At 44.9% G+C, this 26684-nt stretch overlaps 1 protein-coding gene across 1 annotated transcript in view; it reads left to right on the top strand.

Moving 5' to 3' along the window:
- Window positions 1-26147, top strand: part of ERN1 (endoplasmic reticulum to nucleus signaling 1) — a 147718-nt gene extending 121571 nt beyond the window's left edge. The window contains exons 15-22 of the mRNA XM_029600738.1: window positions 388-577; window positions 794-893; window positions 1386-1585; window positions 1850-1997; window positions 8860-8987; window positions 9566-9689; window positions 9925-9992; window positions 23890-26147. Of these exons, the coding sequence (XP_029456598.1) occupies window positions 388-577; window positions 794-893; window positions 1386-1585; window positions 1850-1997; window positions 8860-8987; window positions 9566-9689; window positions 9925-9992; window positions 23890-24111 (1180 nt within the window). The 3' untranslated portion in view covers window positions 24112-26147. The remainder of the gene's footprint in view (window positions 1-387; window positions 578-793; window positions 894-1385; window positions 1586-1849; window positions 1998-8859; window positions 8988-9565; window positions 9690-9924; window positions 9993-23889) is intronic.
- Window positions 26148-26684: the final 537 nt, after the last annotated feature.

Genomic DNA, 26684 nt, shown 5'->3' with positions numbered 1-26684 from the left:
ATGGAAGTATGTGATGTGAGTAACCTAACCACCATCCTGCCTCTTCTGCTGCTCCTCAACTCCATGTCGCTAAAGTCTATAATAAGTTATCCTGTCTTTATGACCATGACTGAGTTGGTTGTGTTTGAGGCTATAGAATAGGATAGGCAGCTTAGATAGCTCTTCTATTAAATGAACATGTTTCTGCTTTCCTCAGTATCAAGTACAAGGTACAACTTTCTTCAGCTGCAAAAACATTTTATTAGTTTTACTAAAACTCAAACCCGTATAGTTTTAGTGGATTCTAAATTTGTCAAAACGCATTCTTTTGTCCATTTCTCATGGCATTTAAGGAAAAGTGCTGTAGAATATTTTTTTTTCTTCATGTGAACCTGATTTGTTTTGCAGAGGCAAGTTTGATAACAGAGATGTTGCGGTGAAGAGAATTCTCCCTGAATGCTTCAGCTTTGCAGATCGGGAGGTGCAGCTGCTCAGAGAGTCGGATGAGTACCCCAACGTGATCCGCTATTTCTGCACAGAAAGGGACCGGCAGTTCCAGTACATTGCCATAGAGCTCTGTACAGCCACCTTACAGGAGGTAAGAAAGAGACCTAGCCTGCCCTCTGCAGAATGGCAAAGCCTGGTTTAATCAGAACTGAGTGATAAAGTTCTGAAATAAGATGCAGTCTTTTCCTACACAGATTTATTTTAAAATGTCCTTATACTTATGTAAGGAAAAAATATTGTAATGAATCATTGATACGTAAGGGATGTAGCAGGATCTTTACACGATCTGGATTTTCTTGTTCTATAGTACGTGGAAGAAAAGGACTTTGATCGCCATGGGCTGGAGCCCATTGCCTTACTGCAACAGACCATGTCTGGTCTTGCTTATCTGCACTCTCTTAATATTGGTAAGAACCCATTTCCAAGGTGGTATTCATCCTAGTATACAGTAAATATTATCTCCTTTTTGTGGGATTTGAGAGCTTGCTTTCAGTATGAGAAGAAGAGAGTGTGACGGTTCCTTGTGCTTTACTACTCCCTTCCTTGCTTCTGTGTACCTGAAACTTGCTGTTAATTGGGGAAGTGGTTATCTGGATACACTGAGTAAGGCTAAGGCAGGAACTAGAGATGGAAATAACAAGTGGGATGTCTTGCTGGGGAGGAAAAAAACTTGGAGAAAGTTTATTTTATTTCATTTTATTTTTATTGTATTTTTATTTTTTTTTAATGTTATATTTTATATTTTATGTTTATTGTATTTCACTCTCTTGTTAATTTGTTACAGTGTAAACCGGCATGATGTTCCGACGAATGTTGGTATATAAAAATCAACAAATAAATAAAATAAATAAAGATGATGGTTACAGAGAAAAACTAAGTGCCTGCATGTTGTGCTTTAGTTCACAGGGATTTGAAACCCCATAATATTCTTATTTCCATGCCTAATGCTCATGGCAAAGTAAAAGCCATGATCTCAGACTTTGGTTTGTGCAAGAAGCTGGCAGTGGGAAGACACAGCTTTAGCCGTCGGTCAGGAGTACCAGGAACGGAAGGATGGATTGCCCCCGAGATCCTGAGCGAAGATTGCAAAGAGAATCCAGTAAGTTAAAGAACTCGTTAACAGTTCTAGTCCTGTGCTCACTTCTGTCCAATTGTTGACTTGGCCTTCATTTTCACTAAAAGAAAAATTGCTAAATTGTTAATTGGATTGGAAAAAGTATATATCCTGTTCTGCTGTCACAATATTTTGAATTGTTTTAGTAATGCTCAACAATTTTTGAGTCTCTTAGAAATTTGCATACAGTAGATATGACTGCAGTGACTGTATTTCTTCATTCATGGACACTTTTTTTTTTTTTTGCAGACATACACAGTGGATATTTTTTCAGCCGGTTGCATGTTCTATTATGTGGTGTCGGAAGGCAACCATCCATTTGGCAAGTCCTTGCAGCGGCAAGCCAACATTCTTTTGGGCTCTTACAGTCTCGACTGTCTAGACCTAGATAAGCATGGTAAATGCACAGGATCTGCTCTAACACCTATGTTATATGTGTTAAAATAAATAAATAAATACCTTTATATTTCCTAGCATGTAGCCAGATGGACTCAGGACCAATGGATATTGTGCTCTTCTGCTAGCAGATGGGAGACGGAGTCAGATTTCAAAGCTGACGTCACTCTAAATATACCCCTGCAGTAACCTCAGCTCTTCAGTATCTCTCAGTCTCCTAGCAGATGCGGACACTATCCTACACACTAGACTAGTATTAAGAATTACAGCAAAGAAGAAACAAAATTTACCTTAAGGAAGATCGAGCCCCGCTCTCCTGCGGCGATACCTAAGGGTCCCTCCCCCAGTCGAGAATTCCTGAGGTTGATCTCCGATATTCCTCAGAGGTGTGCCTTGGTCCGGTAGCCGGTTCTTATCATGGACTTAGCCCCCCACTATGGCTGAAAGGCAGCGGGTGCAGAGTCGAGCACAACAGTGAAGGTAATTCCCTCTACCCCCGCAGCTGAAGACCGTCCGACACACGACTGGTAAGCGCCAAGACCAGGTAAGAAAAAATCTTTAAATTCAGGTCTCCGGTCTCCAGAGCTTGGATTGCCGTTCCAAATCCACCCCTGGCAAGGTTAGAAGGGAGCACCAATCGGGTTGAGCAGCCTTGGGCTAGGCCCCGATCCGGTGCAAGGGTCCACACATGTGGAGATCCTCGGGGGGGGCGCCATCTTACGCGCGGGGGTTGTCGGCGCCATCTTCCCTTCTTGACTGGCAGTACGCATGGGGCAGGCTGGAAGGCCAATGCGCCTAACTTGCGCACTTCCAATACAGACACGTGCATAGCTATGTGCACAGTGGTGCACCGCGGCGCATATCTACACGCACAGCCACGTTTACAACTGCACGCGCGCAAACACATAGAGATAATGGCACCAGCACCCAAGAAGGCCAGAAGGCACTCTCTTTGTACAGCCTGCCACATAAGAGCCGCGCAGGCTGACCTCATGCCTGTGTCAACATTGCGAAGAAGCCCAAGGGGAACCAAAGCCTGGCCCCTTACTGTTGGGAGATGGTTCCGGAACTACTGACGATAGCTCCCCGAACCTATGCATCTCTGAGATGGCTTCCCCAGAGGAGGGCACCTCGGGGGCCCCTACTCAGACTCCCCCTGGAGTTAACATGGACCCTTGGACCTTCTCCTGGTTGGAATTTTTCCAAGAGCTGCAAGCCTTCGTTTAGGCGCAATCAGCCCTAGCTGCGCCAAAGGCTGAACCCCTGCCGGAAGCACAAGATCCTCCCGGCCCGGCTCGGATGCCTCGAGACATGACTCGCCTAACCAAGAACTTCCCTAACAGGGACCCAGTCACCTCAGATGATATGAGTGACTCCCTGGAAAAAGGAGAAATCCCTCCAGGAATGGAACCATACCGAACCATGCTTCGCTTCTTCCACAAGGACGAATTACCAACCCTTGTTACCCAGACTCTGAAGATGCTGGGTATTCCTGGCACGGACGCTATGGCGGAACCAAAGAAGAACTCCATCTTGGTGTCCCTTCGTAAGGCCTCATGCTACTTTCCAATGATGGAAGCCATCCGGGAGCTGATTGACCTGGAATGGGATGCCCCGGAGGCCAGTTTCAAAGGGGGTCGGGCCTTGGAAGCCCTATACCCTCTAGAACCAGCAACCAAGGAACGCCTGCGTTTCCTGAAAGTGGATGCCTATGTTCTGTGCCGTTTCAAAGCGAACAACGATTCCCATTGAGGGAGGGGCTGCATTGAAGAACACTCAGGACAGACGATTGGAATATATACTTAAGTAGGTCTTCGACGCAACAGCAATGACACTGCAGATTGCTTCCTGCTGCGCATTGGTGGCACGTTCCTGCTTGCTCCTCTCTCGAGAGGCAAATAACTCCGGAACGTATACCGATGAGATGATGGAACCTGCAGCAACCTTCCTCACGGATGCAAGCTCAGACCTGTTGCGCACCTCAGCCAGGGTCGTTGCCTCTATAGTGGCAGCCAGCAGTCAACTATGGCTACGGAATTGGTCTGCGGACGTGACATCTAAAGCGAATCTCACAAGAATGCCTTTTAAAGGATCTCTCTTGTTTGGAAGCGAATTGGAGAAGTTAGCCAGCAAATGGGGTGAATCCCCAGTGCCTTGGCTACCGGAAGATAGGAGTAAAAGATCTCAGCGTACCTGCCCCCAGAAGAACCAAGGGCATAGGATCGCAGCGCTTTAGACCCTACAGAAACTCGCAGTTCCAGGCACCTCGTCCCTCTGGAAGGTCCCAGCCTTTCGGAACAGACAGACCAATCAGGGAGCAGGACCGGGGCAGGCTACAGCCATGCTCCACAATAAGATGGGCCGACCCATGCACAGGAAGAGGATATAGGGGGTCGACTTGCCCTCTTCTAGCAAAGATGGGTTGAGATAACGTCGGACAAATGGGTTCTAAACATCATTCGAGAAGGTTACTCTCTGGAGTTCCGCAGCATCCCTTGAGACAAATTTATGATGTCACCCTGCCACTCCCATTCCAAGAGACTGGCAGTAGAAACCACTCTAACAAGACTACTCAGTCTGAAGGCAATAACTCCGGTTCCCATGCCCCAACAAAATACGGGGCGCTACTCCATCTATTTTATCGTTCCCAAGAAGGAATGATCTTTCCGGCCCATCTTGGATCTCAAGAACGTCAACCATCATCTGCGGGTTCTACACTTCCGCATGGAAACTCTTCGCTCCGTAATAAAGGCAGTACAACCAGGAGAGTTTCTAACCTCCTTGGACTTTGCCGAAGCCTACCTTCACATCCCAGTCCATCAGGACCACCTGCACTTTGCGATACTAGGTCACCATTACCAGTTCTGAGAACTACTCTTCGGCCTAGCAACTGCCCCCAGAACTTTCACCAAAATCATGGTGGTCGTGGCGGGAACACTGAGGAAGGAAGGGATCTTGGTACACCCTTACCTAGACAACTGGCTAATCAGGGCAAAGTCTTCAGAAGAGACCGGCAGGTGACCAGCAGAGTCAGGAGCCTACTGCAGGAACTCGGTTGGGTTGTAAACATGGGCAAAAGCAGTCTGCAGCCCTCTCAATCACTAGAGTACCTGGGGGCCCGTTTCGACACCAAACAGAACAGTCTTCCTCCCTCCCCTGAGGAGAAGGAAACTGATGGAACAATTATGACGATTGATGACCAATGCACGCCCCAAGGTATGGGATTATCTTCAAGTCCTCGGCCTCATGGCATCAACCCTGGAAGTCATCCCTTGGGAAAGGGCCCATATGCGACCGCTCCAGCGCTCCTTACTGTCACGATGGAACCCACTGTCCCAGGACTACTCAATTCACCTCCAACTACCAGCAGAGGTACGTTCTCAGCTCCAGTGGTGGCTACAGGAAGACCACCTAAGCAGAGGAGTAAGCCTATCTTGCTCACCATGGATGCGAGCTTGCGAGGGTGGGGAGCCCACTGTCAGGAACTGACGGCCCAGGGACAATGGAACATAAATCGCCTGGAAGCTCGAGCAGTCAGACTAGCAATTCAGCCACAGACTCCGAGGCAAAGTAATTCGAGTAATGTCGAACAACGCAACAACGGTTACTCACATCAACCGTGAGGGAGGAACCAAGAGCCAGCAGGTGTCTCTGGAGATATACCCTCTCATGGCATGGGTAGATAAACCTACAAGGAATCTCGGCCTCCCACATCTCAGGAAAAGACATCTCGGCAGACTTCCACAGCCGAGAGAGTCTGGACCCGGGAGAATGGACGCTGTCTACCACAGCCTTCCAATTGATAGTAAATCGCTGGGGCTTCCCAGCCATGGACCTACTGGCCATCCTTCTCAGTGCCCAAGTCCCCAGGTTCTTCAGCCGCAGACGAGAGCCACAATCCCAAGGAATCGACGCTCTCATCCAGACTTAGCCAGAGGAAGACTTACTGTACGCCTTCCCCTATGGCCTCTACTGGGCAGGGTCATCCGCAAGATAGGACATCACAGGGGACTAGTTCTACTAGTGGCCCTGGATTGGCCAAGACGACCATGGTACGCAGACATGCAAAGACTCCTTGCGGGGAACCCTCTGTGCCTACATCCACACAGGGACCTTCTCTGGCAGGGACCAATTCTCCACGAAGATCCGTCTCGATTCTCTCTTACGGTTTGGCCCTTGAGAGGACTTGCCTGAAGAAGCGCGGTTACTCAAAGGCCGTGATTGACACCCTGCTCCTCACGCGCAAGTTCTCCACATCCCTGTCATACATATGGATCTGGAGAGTATTCGAAGCCTGGTGAGAGGACCGCGGGATTCTCCTGCAGACAGAGAAGATTCCCATGATTCTGGAGTTCCTACAGGATGGTATGAAGAAGGGGTTATCACTCAACTCCCTCAAGGTCCAAGTAGCCACACTAGCCTGCTTCAGAGCAGAAGTGGATAGTATCCGGCTATCAACCCATCCAGACTTGTCCCGTTTCCTGAAAGGGGTTAAACAACTCCGACCACCCCTAAAGTGGCTGGTGCTTCTATGGAATCTCAATCTATTATTAGACTTCCTAGCTGGGGCTTACTTCAGACCAACATACAGTCTGTCTCTATGCCTCTTAACATTGAAGATGGCATTCCTGGTGGCAATATGTTCAGCACGTCGCTTCTTCGAACTACAGGCTCTATCCTGTCAGGAACCGTTCCTTAGGTTCACACCTGGAACCATACAACTACGCGCTGTCCCCTCCTTCCTTCCAAAAGTGGTTTCCGAGTTTCACTTGAACCAAACCATCTCACTACCAGCTCCGGATGAACATAGGGACTCGGAAGACTCATGCCTTCTTTGCCACCTGAATGTCAGCAGATTCCTGGTGCGATACCTGGAAAGATCGGAACCGGTGCGCAAAACGGATCACTTGTTCATTCTTCACAGCGGGAAGAAACAAGGAGAAGCAGCCTCACGGGCGACCATAACCCGCTGGATCAAAGAAGTAAACAAGACAGCCTACATAGAGGCAGGAAAGCCCTTACCTCTACAGGTTAAGGCTCATTCTACGAGGGCCCAGGCAGTCTCTTCGGCAGAAACCAAGCTGCTGTCGCTTGCCGAGATCTGTCAGGCGGCGACGTGGTCCTCCATATACACCTTCTCCAGGTTCTACAGCCTGGATGTTCAGGCCCGGGAAGACGCAGCCTTCGCAAGGGCAGTATTAAGTGGACCACAGGCAGCCTCCCACCCTGTCTGGGAGTAGCCTTTGTACATTCCATTGGTCCTGAGTCCATCTGGCTACACGCTAGGAAATGGAGAAATTATTTACCTAATAATTTCGTTTTCCTTAGTGTAGACAGATGGACTCAGCATCCCGCCCTCGGCTGCCCCCAAAAAAGGAGAACCTCTGATAACAAACCTCGAAATAAGCAAATACGGGTAAGCCGCGGTCTAACCCTAGTTCAAGACACCCACAGTTTGTTCGGTGCCTGCGTTAATTTGTCGGCAATAATTGCACTGGCGGTCTCCAATTTGGAAATTAGTTAAACCAGTTCAAGTATTACTCAAGTTTAATCAAGTTATTTAAGCAAAGATATATCCACAATGGCTTTTCGAAGAGAACACTGAAGAGCTGAGGTTACTGCAGGGGTATATCTAGAGTGATGTCAGCTTTGAAATCTGACTCTGTCTCCCATCTGCTAGGAAAACGAAATTATCAGGTAAGTAATTTCTCCACTCCAGTCCTTCCTACCTGTTAGTTATGCACCTTTATAACTAAAAAAAAAGGCAATGCTGCTGGAATTTCTGACATGACACACTAATTCTTAAGAGAGAGTGGTAGTAGAATACCATTTATGGACCTGATACAGAGCATTTCTGTACTTGTCTGATATTACTGAATTCTATTGCTTCAGACGAGAAAAGGTTATGGAGTAGCGTGACGGAAGTAGTCTGTTTTTAAGGATGTTTCTTGCAAGTTAGCATGCATTCGACCCATGAAATGAAGTTCACTTTGAAGAATTAAGAATGGCTGTATTATTGTTCTTTGCTCCAATTTAATGACCGTGGCAGGCAAATAAATCAGAACAGCCATACAACACAATTCAAATGCAAGGCCAGAAGTGATGGGTGTGTCCTGTAAGCTAGTATTTTCTACATTTTTATTGTACTGCCTAGTTAGAATGTGTTAACTGTATAATGTTGCTCCCCATCTGTGGTGAGACTCCTTCCTAGCAGGAAGACAGAAATGCACCACTTTCCTGGTGACTTGCTTTCCAAATTCAGGACAAGTAAATAGTTTCCTCCCTGCATGAACTCTTTTAATCTGTGGCCTTTACACACCCAGGTCAGTATTCCATGCCTTTCTGCAGGTAATGTTTTGAGTTACCTGTACCATAGCCAAGTATTCAAAAATCCCCCCACCACCCGACCACACGAATATTGTCCGCACGACTTTTTATGCACATGGAGTAGGGGAGAGGGAAGCGGGGGAGACAAAATTGTCAGCTTCCCCTAGCTATTAATGTTTCTAGTATTTCTGATGTATTTTCTGATGTATTTTCATGTTTGGTGAACTGCTTTGCATTGGACTATACCTAAGGAAGGCAGTTATATAAATAATATATAACTAATTTTATTCAAGTGATGACTGCCACATATTTAAATCACTGTACTATACATGCTCCTTCTTTTGAAGACATATGCTTAAGGCTTTACCATCAGGCACTTTATCTTGTTATCATTTTGGTTTTAATAATTGAGAAAAACTTGGTTGCATCCAAGTGATATCTTTTAAACATTTAGAGCAATTTGAATTTTAGATGAATTGATTTGAGAATCCTGGACTTCATATCCAATGTATCACTTTTATTTCTTTTTACTGTAGAGGACATCGTTTCTCATGAACTAATAGAGCAAATGATAAGCATGGATCCTCAAAAACGTCCATCAGCCAAATGTGTGCTGAAACACCCTTTCTTCTGGAATTTAGAAAAACAGCTCCAGTTTTTTCAGGTCTGTTCTTTCATTTATTTTAAGGTTTTCAATGCTATTTGATGTCAGGTGCCATTTAGTAACCCAGTAGCTAGGTTTTACCTTGTCTTCTCTTCTATCGCTAAGCCAGCATCTTTAAGAGATTTAAAAAATTACAACTGTGGACCAAATAACTAGAAATAACAAAATTCCATGAACAGCTGAGATGATGGTAGCTAAATACACACCGGGGCATAGAGCTCCCACATGAACTAATTCTTGGAGATATATTGAAACCATGTAGAAAGGAAGCATCTAGAAAATTAAAAATGAGGAAAGGAAGCCAGCAACATGATTTAATTATTTATAGTGCTGATAGGCAAGTCAGTACAATGATATAGCAAAGGCTTAAAAGGAGTGAGACAGGTAGAACACATAAGAAGTCTTCTTTTGCCAAAGAACGTTCACTTGACATAAGATAGCAAGGAAGATGTACCAAAGATTGGAAGGTGGGTGGAAGTGTCACAGGAATATCGTGGTGATGCATTCTTCACACATTAGTGAAATGCCTTTTCTATTAACAACGGCAGTACTTGCAACTGTTTGTATTTCCATTGCAGGATGTGAGTGATAGAATAGAAAAAGAATTGCTTGACGGTCCAATAGTTAAACAGTTAGAGAAAGGAGGAAGATACGTGGTGAAAATGGACTGGAGAGAGCACATCACAGTTCCTCTTCAGACAGGTAGCTGACCTTTATGTTCCACTCTACCCCATGTATTTTTCATGTATTTTTCATTTCCTGCTATAAATATAAGTGGCAGAGTATGTGTACTACCAGATAAATGCGTGCTGAGTACACTGAATAGTGTCTCCCTGCAAGCAGATAATTCTCCCAGTCTCCATAGATTGTGGTCACTGTCTCTGTGAGCCATGCTGAGTTGTGGTTGCATTAATTTTATTCCTGTTTATTTCTATAGATCTTCGAAAATTCAGAAGTTACAAAGGAGGTTCAGCCAGAGATCTTCTACGTGCTTTGAGAAATAAGGTAAATAGTAACAGGTAAACCAGCAGTAAAATAGGGAATTGTTTGTTGATTTTATTTGAAATCTATAGGCTGGACAAATATATTTAAACTTTTGTGAACTCTTGAGTAACCCCATGTGGATTTAAAGGGACACTGTTGAACTTCTTATTGGAACAAGCAAAGTATAAAACAAATAAAATACATATGTTATAAATAAACCTAAAGTCACTTCACATCTAGGTCTTAAATGACATTTAAGTATGAATTATTAGTCATAGGCAGACATGGCTTAAAGGGGTAGAACCAACATGGATTTAGCAAAGGGAAATTATGCCTTACCAGTTTACTGAATTTTTTTGCAGTTTAATAAAGGTGAGCTGGTCAACATAATGTATTTGGATTTTCAGAAGACATTTGACAAAAGTCCTCATGAGAAACTCCTCAAGAAATGTAAAAAGTCATGGGATTGGAGATGATGTCCTATTGTGGATTGGTAACTAGTTTAATTAAAAGCTGGGAAACAAGGAGTAGATGTGGAAAAAATGAGTTTTTCAGTAGAGGAAGGTAAATAGTGGAGTGCCCCAGGGATCTGTACTGAGACCTATGCCATCTGACATATTCAGAAATGATCTGGAAAAGGGTGCAATGAATGAGGTGTCTAAATATGCAGATGATATTCAAAGTTGTTAAAACACAAGCATACTGTGAGGAACTGCAGAAGGACCATGCAATACTGGGGGACTGTATCAATACTCAAAATAATGATCCAGATGATACCAGACACTTGTGTATTCAACAAAAAATATTAATAGTCTGGCTGGAAATGGATTGTATATGTTTGAACTGGGGAAACCTCATAAAGTGCCTATATTGGGCTATATGGATATGCCCAATGGCTACTAGCGGGACTCTAGCTCCAACTTAGTGGTTGTTAGAGAAAAGTTATTTATAATCATTGGAAAACCCCAGAATGTACAAGTTGCTCAATCTATTATTCTGATGGCTAACTTGAGAGTCCAGTGCGAGTCAGCTGTGGTGGTATACAAAAATTAAATGTTATACCATTAGACTCACAGTTATGACGCCAAGATATTGTATACATAACTTCATGCAATAAGTATTGTAATCCCGACAGTGCAGTGTTTCGAGTAAATCCTCTTCCTCAGGGAGTGACTCTTAAGCATGGAATATACCTCTATGACTCAGCTGTGAAAATGTGCTCTTTAGGTGATGGCAAAATTTGCTCCTTCACATTGAGTGCTGTGCTGACGCTGAAAATGTAGCGGTGATTATATCTTCTTGGTCAGAGTGCTTTTTCTCTCTTAGAATGCGCAATGTATTCATACCGCTGCTTTGGCACTGTCGGGATTACAATACTTATTGCATGAAGTTATGTATACAATATCTTGGCGTCATAATTGTGAGTCTTTAATGGTATAACATTTAATTTTTGTATACCACCACAGCTGACTCGCACTGGACTCTCAAGTTAGCCATCAGAATAATAGATTGAGCAACTTGTACATTCTGGGGTTTTCCAATGATTATAAATAACTTTTCTCTAACAACCACTAAGTTGGAGCTAGAGTCTCGTTAGTAGCCATTGGGCATATCCATATAGCCCAATATAGGCACTTTATGAGGTTTCCCCAGTTCAAACATATACAATCCATTTCCAGCCATACTGGGGGACTGGGCATCTAAAAGGCAAATAAAATTTAATGTAGACAACTGCAAAGTGAGGCACATAGGGAAAAATAATCCATACTATATCAGTACAGTGTTGGGTTTTGTATTCAGCATCACCATTTGTGTCAACGTGGACAATAAGTTGAAATCCTTAATTCAGTGTGCTATAGTGGTCTGTGGCACTGTCTGCAGTCAGAATGGCCAGAGAAAAGACGCAGGCTGAACTCTGGCTGAATATTCAGGAACGTTATTAAGTCACAGCAGAAAAACACTGCATATCTTTGCAGCTTACAAACAAAGAAGCAATATAACAACTTACAGTCTCTCATTTTGGCCTAAGGTTCCTGTTTTCCCAGGGCCTCCTGGGTGTAGCTAGATATACAGCTTCCCAGGGGCCTCCTCCCAAACCAGGATTCCCTGTTGTCTGGGGCTTAAGGTGGACCAGGCCAGATCTCTGGATCTGGTCTTTAAGGTATTCTGGGGTTTTCTTACGTTTACCACTTCACAGATCAACAAAGCAAATAGAATGTTAAACGTGGAACAAGATGGCAGATAAAGATCATATGACTCATCCAGTCTGCCCATCCACATCTCCTGTTTCGCTTTATAGTCCCTCCTCCTCCCTATTTATTTATTTAAACAATTTATATTCCCCTGATCCACAAATCTCAGATTACAAGTAGCAAACACAGAAATATTTGACAGCAATAATACAACATGAAACAGCAACTGAGTACAAAACAGGTAGTGAAAAACAATAAAGCAGAGTCATGGGAAGAAAGACAAATATTCATTAACCCACGAGCCTGATTATGTCAGAAAAAGCTAGATAGAAAAAATATGTTTTTAGCTATTTTTCTTAACCGTAACAGGTCATTCTCTCTCCGTGGTCCTCTGTGCTTGACCCAAGGTTTATTGAATTCTGACTCTGTGCTTGTTCCATCACCTCCACAGGAAGGCCTTTTCATGCATTCACCACCCTTTCTGCAAAGAAATATTTCCTTCGATGACTCTAGAATCTGTCCCCTGTCACCCTATTTTAAGGCCTTCTTTCCGAGAAAGTGTCCCACCTCCTATGAATTTAATCCTTGGGGGTATTAAATGTCTCTGTCATGTATCCCTTTTTCTGCAGGATACATGTGTTTAGATCTTAAGTCTTTTTTTCCCATATGCTTTATGATGAATACTGTTGACCATTTTATTAGCTGCCCTCTGGTTTATATCCTTTTTGAAGGTGCAGTTTCCATAAATGTACACCATTCCAAATGAGATCTCACCTCCTTTCTACTGCTGGCTATTCCTTTCCCTCTGCACCAAGCATGCTTCTGGTTTTTGTTGTCACCTTGTCTACCTGTTTAGGCACCTTATGGTCATCAGATGATCAATTGCAGATCCTGCTCTTGTTATGTGCACAAAAGAACTTCACCCATTATATTGTAGTAGTGTTGGGCTTTTGCAACCAAAATGCATGATCCTGTATTTTTTTAGTATTAAATCTTAGCTGACCGACTCTAGACCAGTGGTTCCCAAACCTGCCTTGGGGAAATTCCAGCCAGTTGGGTTTTCAGATATCCTTAATGAATCTGCATGAGATAAATTTACATGCAATATCGGAAGTGCATGCAAATCTTATCTCATGCATATTCATTGTGGAGATATCACCACTTTCCTCAAAGTGAACTCAGTTTACCATTGCCCTTTGTTGCCTCCCACTCAGCTCTAACCCAGTCAGTGATTATAGGGCCCATACCTAGGGCATGTAGTTTGTTTATGTCGCCTCTGCAGAACTGTGTCTAAAGCCTTGCTGAAATCCAAGTACACTACGTCTAATGCTCTCCCCTGATCTAACTCTCTAGTCACCTAGTCAAAGAAAATGTTTAGATTCATCTGACTAGACCTACCTCTAGTAAAAACCTTGCTGCCTTTGATTCTCTAATCCAGAGCTTCTCAACCACTGTGCCACGGCATGCTGGTGTGCCAGAGCAAGATCCATACTGTGACGTGGTGATCTCCCTTCCCCCCACCCCCCCTCCTTCCTCACACGGTAATGTGCTGAAGCCTGTAACTTTTGATCCTCCACAAGTACCTACCAGCCTACCTTGCTTGTGATAATCCACCAGCCAATGCCTTCTTGCCACCTCAGCAGCCTGCTTTCCAATAGGCACCTGCTGCATGTGCAACACAGCCTTGTTGGCGGCAAGCAATGTTCCCCCTAAGCTTACACAGTCCTCACCGACAACTTTACATCCCCCCCCTGTTAATCTCGACTGTGGCGTTCCCCAAGGATCCTCCCTCTCTTCCACCCTATTTTATATGCTCCCCCTTACAAACCTCCTCTCCAACCTTGGTATTACACACTTCATCTATGCTGATGATGTGCAAATCCTCATCCCCTTCACAAACTCCTTGCTCACCGCACTCCAAAACTGGAACACTATTCTTGCCTCCATAAACCAGCTCCTCACTGACATGCACCTAGCCCTCAATCCTCAAAAAACTGAACTCCTCCTCATCTCCCCTAGACATGCGTCAATACCCATTCCCTCCACCCTCCATTCCTCCAACTTTCCCTCTGACACAAGAAACCTGGGTGTTATACTTGATAACCAACTCACTTTCAAACCCTCAAAAAACTCAAACCCCTTCTCTATTTCTCTGATTTCCATACAGTACTCCAATCTATAATTTTTTCGAAGATTGATTACTGCAACGCTCTCCTACTTGGACTCCCTGCTACCCACATCAAACCTTTACAACTCCTTCAAAACGCTACTGCACGCATCCTCACTAATGTTAATAAGAAAGACCACATCACTCCCACCCTCATTGATCTCCATTGGCTCCCCATTCACTCACGAATTATCTACAAGACCCTTACCCTCATTCACAAAAGTATTAATAATGAACATTACAACTGGCTAAACCCACCTTTCCTCCCTCGTACCTCCACAAGACCTACCCGTTCCTCACTCCGTGGAACTCTTATTTCTCCTTCCATAAAATCTACGAGACTCATCTCCACCACCAATAGAGCCCTTTCCCTCGCAGGCCCCACCCTTTGGAACTCTATGCCTCTCGACCTACGCACCAAAACCTCCACACCCACTTTAAAAAAGAAACTCAAAACCTGGCTCTTCCTCCAAGCATACCCCCAATCATCATCACTTACTAACACTCTAACCCTATCATCATCACTTACCAACACCCCCCTCTCAGGACATACATCTAACACCTACCCCCTCTAACCCCTCTAAGGAACAACAAATGTCTCACATATAACCTCACTTCAACGACTGTTGTGTTTGCGCTTATACAACTTTGTATATAACCAGTGTACATAACAAATGTTCCTCTAAACCCTGTACATATCTTATCCCTCTGTGTCTTTGTTTCACCCTCCCCCTGCCCCCTCCTTTGTCACGCCTAACCCGAATCCCTTCCTCTCCAATTTATCTAGTTATTTGCTCTGTTACTGCATTTATCTTACATACTGTTCTTTGTAAAGGCAATGCCTATATATTTATTGGTTGTAAGTTACTTGTAAACCGACACGATGTGCAAACGGCTGTCGGTATATAAAATCATTTAAATAAATAAAAAAAATAAAAGCTGCATGCCCATGCACAACTTTGCCCATGGGCGCACACAGCTGTGGAGCAGCAAGTGAAAAATGACAGACCTGGCTGCGGCCCGCCGCTAAAGATGAAGTATTTAAAAAAAAAAAAAAATCCTGCTGCAGGCCACTGCTAGCTCCCAGGCTGGAGGGGCCGAAATGAGAAAGAGAAATCCTGCTGCAGGCCATGTTCTGAGTTCATGCCGAACACACACACATACACATACGATATACTGAGGGGCTTGCCTGTACTCCCACAGGCCTACCTCAGGATAATTTGCAGGAAAGAGGGAGATACCGAGTGGCTTCTCCAATATATAAACAAACATGCACACATACACTGAGTCATTGCACCAGGATCCAGGGATCGGATGTAAGTTTATTTGAGCACTTGCTAAGCAAATGATAATAACTTTGGCAGCCGGGATGTTCCCCCCCCCCCCACCCCACGACTAGGACCCCCCCCCACACACACACACACACACACACACACACAAGCCCAACAGAGAATAACGGGCCAAATCCCAAGTAAAGGCATACGCAATTAATTGTGGCTGTAAAAGGCCGCAGCTTTATTGAACAAACATAGACTATTACCTGCAATCCCCGAGCCATTGAGTACATGTCTGATATCGCCTCTCTGCCCACCAACCACCATCCGCCATGCACAAGCAAGACAGCCATGATGTGTCTGGCACCTCCGTCGCATTCAAGGAAGGGGGGTCCCCCCTTTCCGGGCTCTGCCGCACCGAATGGCCATCTCACAACCGTCCTCAACCGAACGTAATCCAGCAATTGCTCCTGGCTGCGAGTTCAACATCTCATCGCCCGCCCCCCCGGCTCGGGTACCCACCACCAGCATGAGGTAGTTATTCACTTGCCTCATGCCCCCATAGCCTGGCTGTAGTCAGATGATACCCTCATACCAAAGATTTTGTCTTAAAGCCTCCTGCAGTGATTTATTGAATAAATCCTGACCTATGTCAGATAAATGTATCGGATCGCGCCTGTAAAGCCCTCCTACATATCAGCCCACACATGTTGAATCTGACGTCCTCCTAACCTCTGTTCAGCTTCCTGAGCCCTCTATTCCACAGCTTTGAGTTGTCCCATTTCATGCGCAGTATAATATCAGACCAAACCAAGCAGCTGCCCTTGAAATAGAATAGATAAAGCCTTGAAATCCTCCAACTGTTTACAGGACAATCTCCCTAAATTGTTCCCGCCCAGATGAATGATGGTAACCTCTGGCTGGGCGCTCGCCACCCCACGCTACTGGAGCAGGGGTAACAGGTGTTCCCACTGCATTCGCAGTGTAGGAAAGAACTGAACAACTCAAAACAAGCGCAAGAAACAGCTCAGCCCATCGACATACATTTGTCAAAATAGTACTGGCCCTTGAAATGGAAACCCAATAAGGGAAAACTACCCGGATGGACGGGAAGCAGCTGAAATGCCAATTCGATGTTGGTTTTTTCACATCAAGGCATCCTTCCCGCAATTCCTCAGCAATGCTACAACACTGTCGAAAGAGGCGTATCACACAGAACATTCATCACTTGGCAAATGATCATCTACTGACCTTCCAGGCGGATGGGACAAGTTTTGGATGAGTCTAAATTTCCCAAGTTCCTTTTTTAGTCCGACCGCCAAAGGTGAGACTGTCATCTCCGGAAATGGTAGGTCAGTGAAGAGACCAGCCATCCTACCCAGGACTACCTCCATGTCAATCTTCTGCTGCACTATGCCCATGTGTCGCACTACCGAACCCGCATTGGTGCCGAGCTCTTGTGGATTTTACCCCAAGAAGGATTCCTAAACCCTACCTGGAACCCTTCTATAATTTTAACAGCAGCGCTGCGCTTGGGGTAACAGTTGAGCCAGGCCATCATACTGCCCAGTTTGATTGGAGTTGGGACTGATAAATATGCACTGCACTCATTTGGCTTTTCCAGAACTCCCTGCATTAGGCCTCTTACTGCACCTAACAGCTGGGTGTGATCCAAAACAACCGGAACAGGCATGCTTAAACTTACAATGCTGAAATTTACAAGCGGACTTGTTGAAGTGCCAGCAATCCTTGGTATTTGCGGTGGCAGACGGGGAACTGACTGAGTTTTAAGGTCTTTGCGCTGCCTGCCCCCGTGCACTTGCGTCAGCCGCTTTGCTCCTCATCTGCATGAGCCACAGTCCCACATCCTGAGTGCCCCATGACATGAACCGATTTTATTCCATTTTATCTCAGAAGCGTTCATTATAATTCAGCCATGCCCACCCTTCGTACTCTCTATGTACCTCAGGAATTGTGTCCGCATAACTCAACATAGGCCCATACTGTGCAGGGTCGCCCTGCCTCACTACACTGATCATTCTGAGGAAAGCCCTGGTCCAGTTAACTATATTCCTTGGGACATTTGTATCCGGGCCACTGACCTCCCCTCCACCCTTGCTCTTTTTCCTATCGCTTTTCTTCCTCCTCCCCTCTATTATGCTGAAAATATCAACATAAATGCTCTTGTTAATTTTCTTGCGCAGTACTCTGGGGACACTCTCCCACAAATATGACAGCGTAGTCAGCCACGTCGGCCGGAGGCCTGGGGGGGCGCGCTCATCGGCAGATGACTCTGAATCCGACGAGTCCAATGAACTGCTGGAGCTGGAGTCCGCCCTCACAGCCCGCCTCCTTTTAAGCTTCTTTTTGCCACCCTGAGCTACAGATGCTTCATTAGGCACATCATTCTGACCCTTGCCAATAGTGCCGTTCTCATCCACTTGTAACTTGCCTTCGCCCGGCCTGAGGGTGTCTGCCCCAACACTGACTGAAGATGTGCCTGCTACTACCTCCGGCGAAGCTTCAGTCCCGCTGGTGGTGGGCGCATTCCATGTCCCCGATTGCTCTGGCCCAGCCATGGTCTGTACCATCAGGCCCATGGACGGTGTAGCCCCGGATAATGCTCCTATGGGCACAACGTGCTGCTGTGCTCCTGCCGCACCCACCTATAGATTGATGCCTCGCCAGATTCTGCGCCAGCTGTCCTGGCAGCCGCTGCCTGTCCGCCTCCCATCATAGTCCTGGTAGCCGCTGCCTTTCCGCTGCTTCCGATTACAGGCTCGACAGCCGCTGCCTGTCCACCGCTTCCGATTACAGGCCTGGCAGCCGCTGCCTGTCCACCATCTCCCATTACAGTCCCGCTACCTGTCCGTCACTTCTGATTACAGGCCCGGGGGGGATACACAAATCCCCCCCGGGCCTGTTTATACAAGTGTCCCCCCAAAATGGGGGGACACTTGTATAAACCCGGGATAACTTGGGTAACCAGGGCCCCATTGCTTGGCCAAGGCGCTATTAAAAGGCAATCCATTGTTGTACTGTGGGCTCGCCCCAGGTACCCAAACATGCGTCTGCTGTGGACCAAGCCATGGGATGCCCGCTGCCCCTCCGAATCCAGCGCTGAATCCCGCGGGAGGCGCTCCTCCCAATGTACCCGCAGTTGTTTGAACCACGGGACCCCCTCCGGCACAAGTACCTGCCTGCGAGCTGCCCATCACTGCTGCAGCCTCCATGCTTCCTCGTGCATGCACCTCCCCCATTGAATGTGACTGCTGCACCACTGCCTCTTCGTCAACGCCCGCCACCGCCCCTAGATGTACTTCATCCGGCGACATTTCTTGCTTCCTATGCTGTGGTGACTCTGCAGGGCCAGCTCCGTTTCTGACCATCTCATGTCCCACAGTGCCACGGTTTTCGCTTCCCCTCTCCACTGCCGGATCGGCCCTCCGTGCGGCGGAGGAACACAAGGCCCACCATCGTCCCCCTCCCTCAATGCCTCAGAGTGCATGTCTGCTTTCCACTGTTCACTCGGGTCGACACCCCTCTGCCGAGTTGCTCTTACCAGCTGGAGCGATGCTGTGTAGAGGAAGGCGGGGACGATCCGCTGGGGCCTGCAAACCACTGCGACCACGTGGTCAAACAATGCCGCCCTACTGCTGCGACTTGATGCCGCCGCCTCTGCTGTGAATCGATGCCACCATTGCCACGGGTCAGTGCTGCCTTGCCACGTGGCCGAACAATGCTGCTGGCGCTGCGAATATGGCACCCAGAGCTTCTGCCTAGGATTTAAATAACGTCCGCCCACGTCATCCGTGCATGCCAACCCAAAGCTGGCTGTGCCTCCTGCGCATGCGCGGCCCCGAGAAATCTCATCAGCCTGGTGAGGGGAGGGGAGTATGGCAGTCAGGAGGTGTTTTTCCCCCCCCCCCCCCAGCGCCAAGTTATTTGGCACTAGAGAGCTGATTGCAGGCAAATAATTGTAACAATAATATGAACAACTAGAAAAGTATTAAAAGATACATATAAAGATAACAAATCTTACGTTCTTAATGACAGTTGAAATGGGCCCAAGAAATCTGTTTGCGCTCTCAGCTTCGGAAGTATGACAAGTAACAATAATGATGCTATCCTTACAGCTTTGCTTACTTTTATAGGACATTTTCTAACTCTGCTTGGAGCAAGAATGAGTCCCCCTTCTCTCATTGTTCTTATCACAGTTCAGCACATCTGCTTCTCAAAACTTGGTACTATTTGGTGCTTGTCTCCCAGGGCCCTGCAGCTCTCAGTTTCTTATATGACCTTGACTAACAATTCTCATGGGATCGGCGCATAAGCATTTTTTGAGTATAAACACCTGCATAGCCTTTAGAAGCAATAATGACCATAGTTTCCAGAGAGGACTCTCTAATAATAGCATTTGCAGCAGGTGTCATAGACATCTTCTTTCTCTGAGGCCTTTCTTTTACCTGACAGTTCTTTTACTAACTGAGGTTGGCTAATTATGGCCAGCAATTAGACAAACCCCCATCATGCCACCAGAGCCCAGGCCTGCAGGATAAAATGGCAAAAAAAAAGAGAGAGATCCCACTGAAGGCCATTGCCAGAACCCAGGCCAATAGGGCCAAAAAAAAAAAAGCGAGGTCCCGCTGCAGGCTGCCAGCAGAGTCCAGGCAAATAGGGACAAAAAGAAAAAGAGATCCCGCTGCAGGCCAACAGCGGGGCTGAAGTTAAAAAAAGAAAAAAGCCAGATATGCAGCTGTTGCTGCTGCTGGAGCCCAGGCCATGGGGCTGAGGAATGAGAGAGGCATAATTATGTGAGAGTCATTAGGACCATATTTGTGAGTGTTTCTAAGAGAGAGAGATTGGGAGACTGCCTGTGTGTGTGTGCCTGTGTGTGAGAGAGATATTGGAAGCCTGCTTGTGTGTGTGCCTGTGTGTGAGAAAGATTGGGAGCCTGCTTCTGAGTGTGAGAGGGATTGGGAGCCTGCTTGTGTGTGTGCCTGTGAGAGAGAGAGAGAAACTGGGAGCCTGCTTGTTTGTGTGCCTGTGTGTGAGAGGGATTGGAAGCCTGCTTGTGTGTGTGCCTGTGTGTGAGAAAGATTGGGAGCCTGCTTCTGAGTGTGAGAGGGATTGGGAGCCTGCTTGAGTGTGTGTCTGTGAGAGAGAGAGAGAGAGTCTGGGAGCCTGCTTGTGTGTGTGCCTGTGTGTGAGAGAGAGAAAGATTGGGAGCCTGCTTGTGTGTGTGCCTCTGTGTGTGAGAGAGAGAGAGATTGGGAGCCTGCTTGTGTGTGTGAGAGAGAGAGAGATTGGGAGCCTGCTTGTGTGTGTGCCTGTGTGTGTGTGAGAGAGAGAGAGATTGGGAGCCTGCTTGTGTGTGTGCCTGTGTGTGTGAGAGAGAGAGAGAGATTGGGAGCCTGCTTGTGGGTGTGCCTGTGTGTGTGAGAGAGAGAGAGATTGGGAGCCTGCTTGTGTGTGTGCCTGTGTGTGAGAGGGATTGGGAGCCTGCTTGTGTGTGTGCCTGTGAGAGAGAGAGATTGGGAGCTTGCTTGTGTGTATGCCTGTGAGAGAGAGAGAAACTGGGAGCCTGCATGTTTGTGTGCCTGTGAGAGAGAGATTGGGAACCCGCTTGTGTGTGTACCTTAGACAGAAAGAAAGACTTGGAGCCTGCTTGTGTGTGTGCCTGTGTGTGAGAGAGAGAGATTGGGAGCCTGCTTGTGTGTGTGCCTGTGTGTGAGAGAGAGAGAGATTGGGAGCCTGCTTGTGTGTGTGCCTGTGTGTGTGAGAGAGAGAGATTGGGAGTCTGCATGTGTGAGAGCCTGTTTGTATGTGTGCCTGCTAGAGAGAGAGAGATTGGGAGCTTGCTAGTTTGTGTGCCTGTGAGAGCACGAGAAATTGGGAGCCCGCTTGTGTGTGTGCTTGTGAGAGCATGAGAAATTGGGAGCCCGCTTGTGTGTGTGCCTGTGAGAGAGAAAGAGTGAGAGATTGGGAGCCTGCATGTGTGTGTGCCTGTGAGAGAGAGTTGGGAGCCTGCTTGTGTGTGTGAGAGTGAGATTGGGAGCCTGCTTTGTGTGTGCCTGTGAGGCAGCCCTTGTTTGTGTGTCTATGTGAGAGTGTGCGCTTATGAAAGCCTGTGGGCCCCATCAGGCTGTCACAGGCACACACATAATGTGTCTGTGAGGGAAAGAGCCTGTGTATGTGAGAGAGAGGGAGTGTGCGTGAAAGCATACACATGCATATGAGAGAGGGAGTGTGTGAGAGAATGAATGCATTATTGTGTGTGTGAGAGAAAGAGAGAGAGAAGATAGTTTGTGCAGCTCTGTCTCCCCCAATCCATGACATTCTCAGGTTGACTGGAAATCAAAAGCTCCCAGGTGTGGAGAACTGGAGTTTTAAAATCCTTTTTATTTTAATGATTGGGTGGTGGTTGATGTTTTTGTATTTTGAAATATTTTATTGGTGATTTTGGAAATGGACAACACGATTTTTTTTTTTTTTTAATTATTGGATGTTTGTCAGCTGTTTTAACATTTATTCTTTTTATTAGCATGATTATAATATTATGAATATTTTATGTCTTGATTTTATTGCTTGATGTTTTGTGAGGACTGATGTTTCTGTTTCTCCATTGTTGCACTGCATATTACAGTCGGGCTTGTGATTTCCAGTTTAGTTTCTGTTAGCACATTTCTATTTATACTTTATGGCCTTTCTGTTTTGTTTTGGTAAGGGTCTGTCTTGTGTAACTTTGATTCTTGCTGTGAAAATGATGCTACTTATCACTGGCTTTTATGGCATTATAGTCATCCCTTCTTCATTTGTATTTTAACAAAAGTTTGCTCTTTATTAATTTCACCTGTATGCTGAAAGTGGTTTTGAAAGTTATTGCTGAAAATATTTTTTAAGACACATTTTGATGGTAACTTTCAAACAGCCAAACGGGTGTACATGTACGTGCGTATGCCGACTCGCGCCAGTGATGCGGCCATTTTATAACATATGCACGCATGGTATAAAATCAGCTGTTTGAGCATGCATGTACACCACAGTTTTGTATGGACTCGCGAAAATGCTGGCTCTACTGAGTAAGTCGGGGGGATTTAAAAAATGCACACTGACGCAATAGCCCTTTTTCTCAGCTTGCTCCCAGTTCACCCAGTTAATGGATCAGATTTTCTAAACCACCTGTTACTTGGCTACCCTTTTAACCCTGACTCTTAAAATCTCGCTGCACGCCATCCATAGCAGAAGTAAAGTTATGCGGTAAGGGACATTGGCGCGCACTTATGCGTGTAGTTACGCGCACGTTTCAAGGTTACTTCCCGGAATGCCCATGTCCTGCCCATGCTCCGCCCAGATACCGCCCCTTTTATAAACTTTTTGATTTGTGCGCATACTTGCGTGCATTTTTAAATCCGTGCGGCGCATGCCAGCTCAAGACACGGATATATCCTGGCTTTGGCATGCGTAGGGCTTTTAAAATCAACCTTTAAACTTTCACTGCTGTTAGTGGATCTTAGGCGAAATATTTTGAGCAAGGGATGGACGTAGCCAATGTTCCCTTTAAGGATTGGGTTGCTGTGAACATAAAATTGATAGGCTTTTTGCATCGATGAAAGTAGTGCTCACAGGGTAATGTAACCAAAAAACTGCTCATGGGTAAAACGTTTTGCACACAGCAAGCCAATCCTTAAAGAGAACACTGGACGTTGGAGAGAAGGAGATTGGGATTGGATCTTGAGGAAAGTTGGATTTAGAGAGAAAAGAGTACTGTTTGGGTTGGCCCTTGGGGAAGAAAGGTAGTGCTGTTCAATTTAGTTAAAAGTCATTTCCTGACATTTTCAAAGTCACATGACCAGTGACCAGCGGGTATGAATATATGTGACATTGTAAAATTTGGTTCGATGCGCCACAAAGATCAAGCAAACTTATACTGGATTGCAGAAACTTCACTATGCTTTTGTTTTAGCAGTGATTCCATTAATTTACTCACCACCAAGGTCACACTGACCAGCCTGTAGTTCTCAGACTCCTCCTTACATCAACATTAAAATATTATTATGGGGAACCCAAGCATTTTCTACTTTTTGGGATTTGCCAGGAACTTGTGGCCTGGATTGGCCACTGTGGGAGACAGGATGCTTAGCTCAGTTGACCTTTGGTCTGTCTCAGCATGACATATCTTCTGTTTTTAAACTGTTAATTTTTCTTTTTGTTATTTAATAAAAACCATAGTCATAAGATAGTATGAAATATGTAATAACTTGTATTTTGCATTTCATTCTTAGAAGCATCACTACCGGGAACTGCCACAGGATGTACAAGAGACACTAGGGTCTGTACCAGACGATTTTGTGCGTTATTTTACGTCCCGTTTTCCCCGTCTCTTGTTTCATACCTACAAAGCTATGCAAATCTGCAGTCAGGAAAGACTGTTCCAGCCTTACTATTTTCAGGAAACTGCAGAGCAAAGACACTCAACTGTCCAAGTACCCCGCGATGTTGTCTGATGAAGGAGTTCAGTCCTCCATGCCCAACATTCCAGCTGCATCATGGCTGAAAACCAGCCTGCCTTAGCAGCAGCCCATCTGACAAAATGGAAAGCCAGGATTCCTGCCAAGTGCCTTGTACTGCCTGCCATCAACTTGAAAATGAATGGTAGCCTTGAGCCCCAGGAAGAAGAATCTGGTTCTTCTGAAGAAATAAAAGCAAATGGTTTGTAATTACTTGCGAGGCTGCTACAGAGAATGAAAAGTGAAGCTGAAGTAGAAAGAACTGGGTTTGAGCATCATTTTACTACTGGATATAACTGTTTTATTAATTTTTTTTTTAATTTTTTTAAGTTTTCCAAATCATAGGAATGGTGATGACATTGAACGGAAGCAGATACAACAGTTACTGTCTTTTCATCTGTTCCTGCAAGGACTATTTTCAGCAATGTCAGGTCATTTCCTTCTAGTATTGTAGAACTGCTGTCTGAATTTTAGAAAGTCTCTTAAAGTATGGTTCCAAAGGGAAAAAGAAATACAAGCCAAAGCATTAATAGAATGTAGTTTTTCCTTAAAAACTCTATAGAGGTGGTCAGAGTTTCATTCCTGTTTAATCATGGGGCCTTCACTCAGGTAAGCATTGTTCCCTACATTATAAAGATAGAGAAGGGGACATTATGGTGGAAGAATAAACTGGGACACGTTTTCAAAGGAGATTTCTGAAAGAATGGAGAAGAAAACTGCAGGGCTGTCACTTTCAAAAATGAGAAAATGTCATGGTTTGCAATGTTGGAAATATCATGATTTGAAATGTAGCTGTTTCACAAATGCAATAGCTGTAAATTGGTAGAAGACAGTATTATACAAAAGAAAAGTTTCAACTAAATCAATTTATTATGAAACAATTCCAGTATTTGGCTTATGTGGCAATATTAGACATTTGGATTACTCATGTCTAGCTTATTGCACAAACGTACAAGTATGCAGGATAGTGGTTCCATTGTAGGAGGCAGTATTCAGAATAGTGTCCTTTCTAGGTTGTTTTTCCTTTAATTCTGTTACATAGCTGAGGGAAAGTGGTTAGTTAAGAGGCTCCAAATTAAATGAATGTGATTTGGAAGAAAAAAGGTGGTGGAGGTGTGAGGTAAGTCACCCTGGTGAAACTCTAAGGATTTTTGCTTTTATTACTGAATGGAAAGCTTTATCAGCAAACATTGGGTTGAAAGAGAGAGTAAGAAGAAATTGATTTCTTGTAGACGTAAGAGGGGGTGGAACAGGGCTTATGTGAAAGAGAAAACTAGGTTTAACACTTAGACTCCCCCCCGCCCCCCCCAAGGATGCAGTATTCCTTTTCAGTATACTAAAAGCTGTGATAGGAATAAATGACACTTCTTAAAGCATAAATTAAAAGAGACAGGTACATACATAATACTTATGTATCCTTTTGCAATTTATTTATTTTAAATATTTATTTTTTTATTTAATCTTTTCAAAGTTGATACCAAATATAACTGTAAAACAAATATAAAGTATGCCAAATTTTTAAGACCGTTGTGTATTTTATATTCTTAAAGATTTTTATAACTGGAAAAGAGGAAAGTTATACTGCATCTTTCAGTGAAAGTAATTTCATGTTTGTCATTCATTTGATTCGTGGGTAAATCCTTTCATCCTGGGGCAAGCCCATGATGTTGTGTAAATGTGTTGCTGTATTTTAAAATAATAATTTATGGTTCGATGACTAAAGAGCATTGCCAATTTAGATGTATGAATTGTCTGATGTCCTTGCCTTTATCTTACATTATTGTATAGTTTTTTTTTGTTTTAAATTGTTTGCGTTGTCATGAAGGCAAGCCGTCAGGTTGTGTAAACTACATTTTGTAAATTTGCTGTCTCAAGAACGATTTTAGATTTTCCTAAAGGTAATTCAAAACATATATTTCATATTTTTGTACCTATAATGTACAGTTTTTATAATTCAGCTATTGGATTCAACTTGTACTGAAACAAATAAAAGCAACTTGTACTGAAACAAATAAAAGCACATCTTCATTACATTTTTATCTTCTCTTTTTTTTCCCATAAACTTTGTCAACCATGAGGAACCTTAAGACCAGGTCCTCATCAGAACATATGAAAATAAAACTTGGCATGTGTATAGTAAACATAGAGAAGAAAAGAAAGAAACGAATAGTGATGGTACAGCTTAACACATTTTTGTTCCATGCCATATTCAATTGGCATACAAATCCTTTTAGTATTAGAAAAAAGAAACACCAGAGGATATTTTTATGCACTTGTTGAAAGATACTTAAAGTAGGATTTTGACAGGGTAATTGGGTTCTGGTGGAGCAAGTTGAGTCATTCTATACAGCACAGTTCCCTAGGCAAACTCTGAAAGGATTAAAAAATGCCAGACCTGATTGATCTCTTACCCCTAGATTCATCAAAATGCAATAATTATCACATGGATAACGCCAGTGATAAGGAAAAGGGGCATGGCTCTGATAATTTTATAATTACTGCTTCGCGCGCTATGTTAGCACCTCACAAAGGGTTAAGGTTTTCTCACCCCATGATACTTGTACTTCACT

Source organism: Rhinatrema bivittatum, chromosome 4, assembly GCF_901001135.1.
Source record: "Rhinatrema bivittatum chromosome 4, aRhiBiv1.1, whole genome shotgun sequence".
NCBI lineage: Eukaryota > Metazoa > Chordata > Amphibia > Gymnophiona > Rhinatrematidae > Rhinatrema > Rhinatrema bivittatum.
This window is presented reverse-complemented; position numbering and strand designations above follow the sequence as displayed.